This window comes from Geotrypetes seraphini, chromosome 3 (assembly GCF_902459505.1).
Source record: "Geotrypetes seraphini chromosome 3, aGeoSer1.1, whole genome shotgun sequence".
Taxonomy (NCBI): Eukaryota; Metazoa; Chordata; class Amphibia; order Gymnophiona; family Dermophiidae; genus Geotrypetes; species Geotrypetes seraphini.
The window spans coordinates 125,567,807-125,581,593 of record NC_047086.1 but is presented as its reverse complement, the minus strand read 5'-3'; the positions used below and the strand labels follow the sequence as shown (position 1 = coordinate 125,581,593).

The following is a 13,787-nucleotide window of genomic DNA, read 5'->3' as shown; positions in this document are numbered from 1 at the left end:
GGCTGGCTTTGGGGAAGGCAGGCAGGCTCTGGGGGAGGCAGGCTGGCTGGCTGGCTGGCTGGCTCTGGAGGAGGTAAGCAGGCAGATTGGCTGACTTTGGGGAAGACAGGCAGACTGGCTTTGGGGGAGGCTGACTTTGGGGACGGTAGGCCGGCAGGCTTTTTGGGAGGGGTTGGGACAAAGGCTGGAAGGCAGTGAGGGGGACATAGGAAGGAGGGAGGAAGGAAGGAAGGAGAGAAAGAGGGGGGATTGTAAGTAGAAGAAAGACTAGAGAGATAAAGGCCTGGACCAAAGGAGAAAGACAGGAGGCAGAAGCAGGACTACGGGAGGTGCAGAGGGGGAGAGACCCTGAGGAAGAGCAGAGAGAGGCAAGATCATAACAGAGGAGGGAGAGAGAGGGAGATCTGGAACAAAGGAGAACTGACACTGGATCTGGGGGCACTAAGGACATAGGAAGGGGGCACTGAGGGCACCAAGGACATAGGAAGGAGGGAGGGAATAGAAAGGAACAATTGTTGGGCCTGAGTGCAGAAAGAAAGAAATTAAAGAAAGGATGCACAGTCAGAAGGAAATGCCAGAGAATCATGAAACCACCAGACAGCAAAGATAGGAAAAATGATTTTATTTTTAATTTAGTGATCAAAATGTGTCAGTTTTGAGAATTTATATCTGCTGTCTATATTTTGCACTATATTTGTCTATTTTTCTATAGTTACTGAGGTGACAACTTTGAAAACCCTCAAATATAAATGATAACATTTTCTTTGCGTATAGGGTGCTTGTGTTGTTGTTTTTTTAATTTTATGGTTACTGTTATGAAATAAGATATTGTGTGTACATGAAAAATGAATGGAAGAAATTGGGGGTGGGGCTATGGCGGGAATGGGGGCAGGACTGAATATTAATAGAAGTCCCGTTTTGATGAAAAAAATAAATGGTCACGTTAGGTATGCATCAAGACAATGATCAAAATACAAAAGCAAGACTACATCTGAACAGCTGAGGAGAAAGAAACAAAGTTTTGGATTTGCCCATTCAGTCCTAACTTGAACCCAATAGAGATGCTGTGGCATGACATGAACCAAACAATTAATGTATGAAAACCTACAAATGTGTCTGAATTAAAGCAGTTCTGCAAAGAAGAGGTCCAAGATTCCTTATCAGTGATATAAGACATATCAAATTATAGGAAATGTTTGATTATAATTATTTCTGCTAATGGTGGTGCAACCAGTTTAGTTTAGAAATACATGTAAGATTAAAATGATGATTAAAATGATGATTCAACCCAAAATTAACTATGTATTAAGTATGTTGCCCTTCTTATTACACAAGAATGTATACTGTGTTATTGAAAAAATGTTGAGCAAATTCTTGTGGAAAAATAGTCAACCACGGATAGCATTACACAAACTTAAAAATGATAAATCGAACGGTGAAGTCAACTTTCCAGACTTTTTGAAATATCAAGCCTTCAAAATGCGTCAGAGCTCATTATGGCTTCTTAATAAAACTACATTTGACTCCCCCCCCCACTTCTTGGCTGTCTCTGGAAAAAATGGTACCAACAATCTTGCTTGCATCCTGTCAATATCCTCCTCTCTGAAAAAATATAATTGTATTTTCCATTCAACATATAAGGTTCTCTTACATTTTGATAGCATTATGAAAATCAAATGGAAGGACACCACATTGATTTCATTATGGAACAATGACACTTTTAAAATCCATATCATCATATTTTTGCCAAATAGGCCAATTCAAGGCGATATCTGGACACTGCAAGATCTTTTATGTAATAATCGATGGTTGGCTTTTGAAGAAATGCGTAATAAATTTAATCTACCAACCAATCAATATATTAATTGGCTTCAATTAAAACTCTGTGTGTGCTTCAATTCCGGAACGTCTAAAATTGAAACCAATATTTGATCTCCTTCAAAATATTACTATAGCTCCTCTTAAAAGTGTTGCCTCTAAATGGTATACTTTATTGAGACAAACTTCACCTGTGTCTATATCACTAAACTAAACCTTAAGTTTGTATATCGCATCATCTCCACAATCGTAGAGCTCGGCACGGTTTACAGGAATTGGTATAGAGAAGGAACTCCAATGAGGGTTACAGGACAGTATAGAGAAAGTTTAGAGGGACTTAGTATAACAAAGAGGAGGAAGTATTACATTTTTGAGAATAGCCAAGTTTTCAGATCAGTGCATGGCATCTGGATTTAGACATTTCCGCTGATGATAAGTTTTGGCAGAAAGTGTGGACCAGAGTATTCAAATCTATTAGATCAGCTCCCGTCCTTCAATCAATATACTTTCTACTTCATCGATTCCACTGGACGCCGCATAAACTCGCTAAATTTTCCAAAGAAGGCTCCAATCTATGCTGGTCCTGTGGAAAATTTAAAGGTACACTGCCGCACATGTTATACCAATGCTCACATATTAAATTGTGTTGGGATAAAGTCTGGAGCACCATATCCACCATTCTAAATATTAATGAACCCTTACATCTTAAAATTATTATTCTTGGACAACATGTTCTATGCCCGAATCCAAAGCTCGTTTACTTAACATCTTATTATTCTTGGCTATTAAAAACATCTTGCACTGTTGGAAGGACTTATCTAAGGTAGAATACATTGTATGGTGGAACACTGTATGTATAACCAACAAATCTGAAAGTGTAATAGCTGAAAAACATCATTCTATTAGTTCTTTTCTCAAAGTATGGAGAGCTGTTCAACTTTATTGTGACTTGGACCGTTGACATAAAATTATCTCAATGTAATACCAATGTAATATTTATAAAATATATAAAGAGAGTCACTTCTTGTCAGTTAATTAAGTTGCTTGGGATGCTCAGTATGATGCTCATTGAGAACTCTCTTCTATTCTTTACACGTATACTCTCAGCTGAAATTATATGTACTGGCCCTGCTGGATTTGGTTGACATGAGACACTGGTTGCATTGACTTATAATTAATACTATCTTCCCGCTTATTAACTGTGATACGTACAACTAGTCTGTTTCATGTTTAAGTTATCTTTTGTAAATTTGCATATATGTATATTTGCATATTTATAATAATTATTTGTATACTCTGTATATTTATTTTGAAAAATAAAAATTTATGGAAAAAAAATACATGCAAGATGTTTTAACATTTCTGGCTAAAAATCTACATCCAATATCTTGCGTTACTTTAACAAGGCAAATAATCTGAATCACTGAATCTAACTGAGATTTTGAAGAACGCATTGGTTCTAACAGAAATAACCACACTGGTGGCCTCTTTTGTGCTGAAACATGATCATACTTTAGATATATACTGTATACAAGCTTTTTCTACTGTTACATTCATAATTTACTGATTTTCATGAGTAACTCAAGTTGTGTTAAGAATTCTTGTCATGAAGATTGATTGTAATCATTTCTTTTTCTTTAATCTGAAACACCTTGGTACTTGATGTTAACCTATCAACCCCAGGATTAACAATATAATTAAAAAATGTATCATTAAGCTTAAATAATTGGTAATTTTTTGATCAATTTCATTTTGCAGATTTAGGTTAGTATATCATTTTATCTCACATAGATTAGTGCAATTCATTATGTAACAGACTGCAGCAATTACAAAATATGGCAGCTTGCCTCATGTTTAGGAAAAAAATCTTTGAACAGGTGTCCTCTTTATTCAGACAGCTTCACTGGCTTTTGGTTTAAGATAGGTACACTTCAAATTTGCTTATTTGGCTTTTAAGGTTTTTCATGGGTTGATACCAGAGGAGCTAGTTTTATGTTTGAACTTCTTTTCCAATAGTTTATCACTAAGATAGTCTCAGAGATTTACTTTAACGTTTCCCTCATTTAAGTCCATTCACTTTAAACGGATTCTTGGACAATCTTTCTCTGTTCAAGTAGTCTCAGTTTGGAATGCTAAACCAGTACAGATACGGACCCTCAATTCTTATAGTCAGTTTTGTTGCAGTCTTAAATCTATTTACTTTAGCAATCTTTATTGTAAACCACTCTGGGACCTCTTGTGAGCATAAAAGTGGTATAGAAATTTACAGAATAGAATAAATGCTAGGGAGAAACTTAAGAATAGAACATAAGAACAGCCTTACTAGGTCAGACAATGGTTCATCAAGTCCAGTAGACCGTTCTTACACGGTGGCCAATCCAGGTCACTAGTACCTGGCCAAAATCCAAAGAGTAGCAACATTCCATGCTACCAATCCAGGGCAAGCAGAGACTTCCCCTATAATTTGTCCAAACCTTAAGATCCTGATATCAGCAATAGTGGTATCTTCTGTATGTCTAAGGTTGGTATATTTTTTTATTTTCTTAACTTAGCTCCAACATTTCCGTTCTTTTATGTTGCATAAATCCCCTTGCCATTAAAGTGGTTCTTGGCTGTAAACTGAAAAATACTTACTAAAATTAAAATTAAAAAAGTTATATCATTGAAGCATAATTTACAATGGCCCAATAGTCAAAGCAATATATTATATATTTGCCTATAGGTGATAAATACATAACTTGCTTATGCATCTATTTTCAGTGCTTCTATGGATAAAGACAGGCTATTTAGCTAGCTAAATGGCCAAATTTTCTCTGTGGTAAAAGATACCAGCTTCAGAATGGGACAGAGCCAACACATGTACATTTGGAAGTGATATAGCTGCTGAACAGATATTACTGCTGAGTATATGAGTAAAGTGAAGCACTGGTGCTTAACTTTAGATACTGATTGGGCCACCTAAATATGAGGCCTTATATGACCTTCGTTACCTTTACAAAGGTAAGCAAGATTTGTACTTACTTTGAGTAACCAGGTCAGTACAGAATCACGATAAGGGACAAACTTGTTTTTGTTCTTGCCAGCTGCTTGATCTGCTAGGGCCGAGATAACTAGCCCGAGTGTTGTGAGGGACCTATATGGAAGAGAGAGCTATTTAGCATATCATATCAACGTGAGGAGGAAATGTAAAGACAGACATTCCTCTTTTAGCAATGCATCATATTTTTAAATGTTAGGTTCATACATATCTTTCCTCGACAGATATTTAAGAATAATTAACTGAGTCAACAGCCTGGTAAGATCCACGTTCACTTGTTCCTAGGACTCAATATTAGATGTACTATGGAACTAGACAGAGAGGAATAGAATCACCATAACCTGTTCTTTAATCAGAATTAATAGAAATAATTAATAGTAGTAGTACTAGTAATTCAGACTCCATAAATGCAGGTATCAATAGCTGGAGAGAATGTGGAGAAAATGCGGAAAACTCAAGCCAGGGGAAAAAAAGATAGCTAAGTCAAAATTCAATGGTTGTTCCTGGTAACATGGAATTCTGTTAATAAGCCCTGCGATGAAAGAGGAACAGATACCATAACATATAAGGGTTGATTCATAAGTCATAGCAACTATTTTTTTTCTTTTGAAAATGCGCCAACACTGGAATTCTAATATTTAAGTTTGAAAGTGTGTGACATGTACTTAATGGCTTTGGTAGGGGAGAAGTAAAAAACCATTACATTTGAAATTATTGTTTTATTAACAAACAAATAATAATTTTAGCAGTTTCACTAAACCAAGCACACAATCCTTCAAAGTAGTCTCCCATCCCCAATGCTATAAACAATTGTCTACTGTGTGAACTGTAGCATTGTTATGTAGGATTATGGTGTTAGGCAACAGTACTGACACTTCTGTACTGCACGACGCAGTTGGTACTGCAGAAATTACTTGTAATACTGTGCATTCAGTACCTTATGAACTGGATGACACACAAGACAACCTGGGAGACTACATTGAAGGATGTTAACAGTTAAAAAGTTTGTACGTGTACTTTGCTGTTCATGTTGTAAACTTTATGCCATAGTGAAATGATGATTTCACGTTTTTTGCTTCTTCCCTATCAGAGACTGCTATACTCATCTCTCATCTGGTGGCAACATTAAGAAGTACTTGTCACACACTTTCCAGTGTTGGTGAATTTTCGAGAGAAAAAAAGTTGCCATGACTTATGAATCAACCCACAGCACAGACCAAAGGTGGAATTGTCCCAATCAGAATGGTGCACAAAAAAGTCTATAATTATACTTGAATCTTTGCACCAAAGCTCTCTTAATATTGGAAAAAACTAGTCACTGAGCCTTTAACTTGAATTGTCTGGGCTCAGAGAGAGAAAACCTGCCTGGATGTATATCTCACATTTAATAGAATCCTTTGGAAAAGCGGGCTTTGAAATAAACTGCTGATTCACAGGCTTCTCACCTGAAGACTCCTGAGGCAGGCCGTTTGGGCCGAAACATGTGCATGTCGAGTTGTAGAGTCATTTCATGAATTTTGGATCAATAAAGGCATTTGGATTAACCAGATGAGTTGAAAGACACTTTTTTGTGCACCATTCTGATTGGGACATTTCCACCTTTGGTCTGTGCTTTCGAGGTTGTGGTTTTGTTTCCCCTGTCTTATCCTTATGAATCAACCCCTCATAAAACATTACATTAAAATTTAAAGTCTGTCAATACCCAAAGAGTTCAAGGTGGATTACAATAAAGATATAAGCTACTAGAAATGGTCTCAATTAAGCAAATATCAACACCATTCAGAATTGTTAACTCAACTAAGAGCATATAATATCACTATTAATTTAGCATGAAGAACTTCCTGAAAAAGATATGTTCCTCTATCATAAATACCAATCAATATCTCTTCAGCAAGTAAATAGTTTGTTTCATTCAGAAGCGAGAGAGGGGTTGGACTTGACACATTAGCATATATTTGCATACATACATATTCATTTTTGTTATTCAAAACACACACACACCAGACAAACACTGAATATGAAATCAGCATATAAAAACTGTGGAGATATTTTTTTATTAACTGAAATGACCCAGCATCATAGGATTTATTTCTCAATATGCTCCTCTCACATTCACATAAATTACCAAGGGAAGAGTGCACTTTCCCTCTCCCCATTCTTAAGCCTAACACCAGTAGACTCCCCTTTTATCCTTCTCAAACCATAGCTCTTGCTATCTTCCTTCCTCCTTACCAGCACTTCCCCATACCATGCACATGGATAGAAAATCATAGCTCCCTACCCCACAAAGGCATAACATTTTTCCTTGGGCCATCCACAGGCAGTACTTTTCCTCACCGCCCTACAGGCAGCATTTTTTTTCTAGTTCTCCTCCCCAGGCATAATTTCTTTCCTCTTGCCCCTCCCCCTTCCATGAAAGCAGTTCCCTCAGGGGCAACACATGATGATCTACTGCCTGAGGCAAAAAATAAGTTAGAAACATACTGTGCTTCCCCCATAATAAGATAGTGTTATATTAATTTTGGGCCCACCAAACACAGTGCGTCTTATTTTCGGGGTAGGGCAGCATCTTTCCTCCCCTCTCACCCATCCCCTTGTGCCTTCCCTCTGTAGCACCTTTCTATCCCTCCCTCCTTCCCATTCCCCTGTGTAGCAGAACCCTTGCCCAACTTCTATCCTTCCCTCGCTCTCATCTCTTGTGCAGCAGAACCCTTGAGCATTCCCCCTGCCGCCGAACCCCTGCTGACCCTCCCCCATCCTTCCATCCCATCCGAACCCTGCCGACCACGAGCCCTACATACCTCCCTCCAGAGCAGCTTTGAGCCGGTAGCACTCTAAAAGGCTGCTTCGCGGCCTTCTCCCTCTAGCGAATTCTCTCTGCCGCATCACTGATGATGTCATCAGTAACGTGGCACACAGAAGGCCCCGGAGGGAGGACACGGAGAAATCTCCGCATAAATCCCACAATGCGTTTCCAATAAATTTGAATACAAGGACACTGCCAAAAAGCATATTCCAAAGTATTGCGATCCATCCCACACACTTCACACAAATATCAGTAGCAATTTCCCCACTATAATGTAATTGACATTGGTATAATATCCCCTCAAAAGCACACTATAATAAGAAGAGGGAATTCTTGCAACCAAACTCATTTTGTCAAGGCTGGGAGTCCCCTTAAATTAGCATGTATATCCCACTGCGACAGGGTAAGTTATCCCCCCACCGTTGTAATAAACTCCACAGCCCTGCTTTATGCTATCCTATGCCTCTCTTTCACAATCTTTTAAATCCCATTTCCAACCTCACTCAACCCCTTCAGACCCTCCCCTTTCTCCCCTCCCCAGTACCCCATCTCTTTTCAATGCCTCTCATCCTCTCTCCAGTCTTCCAGGTCACTCACATTATGTCTCAACTGTTTCCCACATCATCCCCTTTTATCTTATCCCTTATTTAACACCCTCACTCATTCTCCCAACCCATCAATATATCTCCCTCATATTTAAAATTGCCAAATACTCACTATCCCTTCAAAACTCGCACTCCATCTCTACCCATCCCAGTCATCTTCTGCTCTATTCCCCTTCCTCCCACCCCCAGTCAAATCCATCTTCTGATCTGTCCCTTTCTGCTCTATTCCCCTTCTCCATCTCTCACCTCTAGTACCATCCATCTTCTTTGCTTCCCCTTCTCCCAAACTCAAACCCCCAGTTCCATCCATTTACGTGCTCTGCTCCCCCTAGCCCTGTCCTTCAGCTCCATACCTCCTTTCCTCTTCCCAAACTCTTTAGCTCCCTCCATCTTCTGCTCCATCACCCACATCCCCTAGACCCAACCATCTTCTTCTCTTTCCCCCTCCCACCCACACTCCCTAGTCCTAACCATCTTCTGCTCCCACCCCCACCACCTAGTCCCATCCTTCTTCTGCCTTCCATTATCTCCTGTTCATTCTCCTCTTCATGTCTCCCATCATTCCTTCTGTGTCCCTTCATATCCTTTCCAGCACTTCCCTTCTGGCCACCATCCCTAAACCCTCCATGTTCAATATCTACCCTCTGAGTCTCCATCCTTCCCTGTGTCCATGTTCCTCCTCCTATTCAGCTTCTCCCTCTTCTTTCCCCTTTCTCCCACACCCCTACCCTAGGCCAGCATCTTTCCCTCTCTCCTCCCCTGTCCCCTACCCACAGTACTGCATCTCTCTCTGTCCTGCGCCATTGGATCCAACATCTTTCCTAATCTTCCCCTGAGTCCCCACACGTCCTATTGTTCTCTTCCCCTCAATGAGGTCTCTCTCTCACACAGTCTCTCGCTAACCCTTCCCTTTCCCCTGCAAGCTGGCATCTCTCTCATTTACCCCTTTCCTCCTGTGATGACTTCTTTTTTTACCCTTACCACCGATATTCCCAAATCCAAAGCTCTATAAGCCTGATATAACTTCTGGACCTCTGGCAGCCTCAGTAATGAAAGCACACTGCCATCAGCCTGCCATGGATGCCCTTCCCTCTACAGCTTCTAGCCTATGCAGGAACAGGAAGCTGTAAAGAGAAGGGCTTCTGCGGCAGGCCGACAGTAGCATGCTTTCATTGCTCAAGCTGCTGGCGGAAGATTAGAAGACTCCAGCATGGGGGCAGCAGGGAGCAATACCAGGCCTGCGGAGCTCAAAAGAGAAAAAGATAGATTGAAGCAGTACCACTTGGGGGACGGCCAGTCAGGAAAGAGAAAAATTGGGGTGGCGTTCAAAGCGCTTTAACCCAGTTTTAAAAACAGCATGTTTGGGTTGGGAGGGAAGAGCTATATCCCCCCTCTCCCCCCAAATAATACCCATTCTTTTCAGCAGTGTTACCAGCAGAGCAATATTAGCCCTTTTTCATAAAATTGACCATCCCCTTCTTTGAACATAATCTTTAACAGATGAGAAGCATATCAAATATTCCACTGTATACATATACTGTAATCTGTTTAGAGTATAAAGGATTAGTGGAATATAATTAAAATACAAATAATTAGTGGACTATAATAATTAAAATACAATATAGAGAAAAGACTAACCATTGTTCAATGATGTTCTCAGTGCCCACCCTCTTAAAACATAAGAGGGATCTAACATTCCATATGAAACTTTCAAATGTGATAGCCTTTTGACATAAACTCACAGAGCTGTTAACTGTGTATGCTGTTCCAATTTATTCCACACAGTAGCTCAAGCTGACAGCTGTTAATCTGATGTATAATTAATTCCCCGTGAAACATTTTACAATGTGTTATAATGACCCATGAACTCCATAGTCATAAATCTACATTATATCCAGAAAGGGAAGACTTCTATGTCATTCCGAGGCCACACAGCAGAAAGCCACACATCGTCTACTCAGTGGTCAATGCTACAGCTAAACTAGTTTAGCATAAAGTGCAGACTGCTTGAAGAAAATAGTGGGCAATTTGAAGGCACCCACAGGAAATTCTATTATGTAATGTAAAGCTGTTGGAAACATCTGTACAAAGCTTGTTTTTCAACTGGCAAGTATTTAGGAAAAAAACCCTCAGTCAACAGGATATAAAATTTCCTATTACTATTAAATTTAATTGACCTAATACTTTTACTTATAATGTTCATAAATTTGTTAGTCTGATAAAACAAGATTTGGAAGTCAGTTTTCCTTATACAGACAACCACTGGCATTTCCACTTAGTTGTTGTTTTCATTTTAAGAAGGGGTAAGAAAAGGTGCCCTCTTCCTGCTCAATTTTGCATATATAGTACTGTAGTTTCTTCTTTCTGTTTCAGTCTGGTACAGCTGGGGAATCACTAAGTCCATCTTATTAGAGATTACTAAAGCTGTTTTTATCATCGCATGAATTTTTCTAGAGAAATTCTAAGAGTTTAATTTGTGTCAAAACATGTGAAGGGAGGGGTTTTTTTTGTTTTTTTTAAAGAGATAACTGGAGAATAAAATAAATTTGTCATTTTAGAAACATAAGAGAAGACCGAAGTCGCAAACAACAATTTCCCATTTGTTTCCCATGGGTTGACCAAGAACAGTTATGACTTGACTTATCAGAAGTTGGATATCCATGTGCTAACAAAGTAGTCCATATAAAAGTAAACATTGTCCCTTTTCCTGTGCTCTTCTGTCACAGGGAGAGAAGTTTCAGAGGACTTACTTGTTGATGTTGCTTCCTTCTTTCAGCCTCTCGCCTGCAGCTCCAGTTTTTGTAGCCCTCTCACTGCCTGCTAAATCCACCAGACTTAACTTGCTCACCTTCTCACCAGAGGTCTGCAGAAAAGGGAAAGACATTACAGGAGATGCTATAAATTAGATAACAAGGAACGCTGATCAGTCTTTACAGCAGCTTGCACTGCCACTTTAAGAAAGTTACATTTTTCTTTTGTCAATGTCTTAGCACAGTATAAAACAGTATCGTTTCAAACTTATTTTCAGTCTAATCTTCAGTGCAGGAAAGTTAAGCGACTTGCTCAATATCATATGATAAGTGATGAAAAATTAAATCAGAACCTATTCTGCACATTTCTTCTAGCCACTACACCTGGATAGGCACCAGGATCTATACATATACAAACTGTGAACTGCAAGCTATTAGAAACATAGAATATGATGGCAGAAAAGGGCCTACGGCCCAACAAGTCTGCCCACTCAAATAACCCTCCCCTCTAAGTTCTTCTTTGAAGTGAGCCCACGTGTTGATCCCATTTGATCTTAAAGTCAGTCACGTTACTGGCCTCAACTACCTGAAGTGGAAGATCATTCCAACGGTCGACCACCCTTTCGGTGAAGAAGTACTTCCTAGTGTCACCATGGAATCTCCCGCCCCTGATTTTCAGCGGATGCCCTCTTGTTGTCGTAGGGCCTGTAAGGAAGAAGATATCTTCTTCCACCTCAATGTGGCCAGTAACGTATTTGAACGTCTCTATCATGTCACTCCTCTCCCTGCGTTCTTCGAGAGCGTAAAGGTGCAACTTACCTAGTTGTTCTTCATAAGGGACATCCTTGAGCCTTGAGACCATCTTGGTGGCCAATCGGTGAATCGATTCCATTCTTATTTGCAGCAAAGTCTACATTCAGAAGATCGGTATGACTAATTTACGTGGGCATTTTCATAGGGGTCCTTTTACTAAGGCGCGCTAAATGCTAACACGTCCATTATATTCTATGGACACATAAGTGTTTAGCGCGTGCTAAATCAGCTAGTGCGCCTTAGTAAAAGAGGGGGATTATTTGGTAATGTATTCATGTGAACTGTTCTGAACGCCCCTGGGAGAATGGTATAGAAAATCAAATAAATAAATAAAAATTTAATATTTCCCAATTAATCCAATTCACACAACAGAATCTACTATGTGGAGCACTCTACCTCTTATTTTGAGTGGAAGAATAGTCCTATATCATATGACGTTATGGCTACATATTACATCATATTCCTGTGAAGTCACTGAAGAAAGATTTATGCACTTCCTAGAGTGGTCACCAAAAATTGATAAACTGATGGGTAGAATATAGGGGGTACATAATCTTGCATTATTTAACTGGCATGTCTTCTAGCGCATTTAAGGGACTGAATTATGCACAAAGCAAGATTATATCCTTGCTCAATGGAAAAATCACTTTTTACCCTATATCATCTCACTTATATGAGACAAGCCCCCTCTGAATTGTTGCCTATTCGGCATAAAGGTAATGTAATGTTACAGTCTCTACGGGAGATTTAGAAATATTTAAAGGGCCTTTTGGGGTCAAATATTAAATACCACAGATTTATTTACCATTATGGATAACTTGAATTACCCTTGGGGCTGATAATGCAGTATTTAGTAGTGCTGCCTGATTCAGAGAAAATTTTTCAATTCAATTGGATTCGGCTTATTAAACTGATTTTTCAATTCACTTTTCTTGCTCAATTGGGTGTTTTTTTCTCACATCCTGGCAGATTTATTTTGTAGTCTTTCCACACACACACACACACACCCTTTTGCCCTCTCCAATCCCACGCTGGCACTGCAGTGTAAACAAAATAAAAAATACTTTTTCTTTCTGTTAGGTCCTAGCTCATGCTCACTGTGTCTTTTTTTTTTTTTTTTTAATTAATTTATTTATTTATTTATAAGATTTTACATTATTATCAAGCATAACTTGTACAGAAAGTATAATCAAGAAAATATAACATTTAGGTTAACTTCCAATCCTAATAATGGATCAAAGGAAAAAGGAAAAAAGAAAACATTCCTTATCTTAATCACACACTAGTCCTCAATTTGAATCCAAGATTAATGAAAAGAGTAATTAAATTGAAGAATAACTTTACAGGGAAAATTTACTGAATCTGTGCTGATACAGAGCTCATTATCACTTAGGTACAGTTGGTGTTCCACACTCAAGACGTTTCAGAGAAAGAAAAGCAATCAAATGAGCTGGTTCTGCAAAAACATATTTAAAGGAACAATATCTGATGACACATTTACATGGATATCTAAGAAAGAAAAAAGCTCCAATCTGAGTCACACCTGGCTTCAACATTAGGAATTCCCTTCTTCTCTTCTGAGTCTCCCTAGAGCAGTGTTTTTCAACCTTTTTTGGGCAAAGGCACACTTGTTTCATGAAAAAAATCACGAGGCACACCACCATTAGAAAATGTTAAAAAATTTAACTCTCTGCCTATATTGACTATATATAAAGTAATTCTCTTGAATAGGAATCAAATAAACACAAAGAAAGTATTTTATAATTACTTTATTACGAAATAAAAATTATAAAATACTTTATTCAGTGCGAAACCTGGGCCTGTTTGGCTGAACACAAAGCTGATATTCTGGCTAGAATCGAAGAAAGACACACACGTAGCTCTTCGTCAACAGCTCTCAGTCTCTCTCTGTATTTGGTTTTTATAGCATACAAAAATAGACAAATATACCCTCCATC

At 38.8% G+C, this 13,787-nt stretch overlaps 1 protein-coding gene across 3 annotated transcripts in view; it reads right to left on the bottom strand.

The window, feature by feature from the left end:
- Positions 1-13,787, bottom strand: part of KIF13B (kinesin family member 13B) — a 485,412-nt gene that overhangs the window by 310,957 nt on the left and 160,668 nt on the right. For all 3 annotated transcript variants that reach the window (XM_033935468.1, XM_033935467.1, XM_033935469.1), the window contains exons 9-10: positions 11,017-11,129; positions 4,840-4,951 (exon numbers count right to left, since the gene is read on the bottom strand). In XM_033935468.1, the coding sequence (XP_033791359.1) occupies positions 4,840-4,951; positions 11,017-11,129 (225 nt within the window). The remainder of the gene's footprint in view (positions 1-4,839; positions 4,952-11,016; positions 11,130-13,787) is intronic.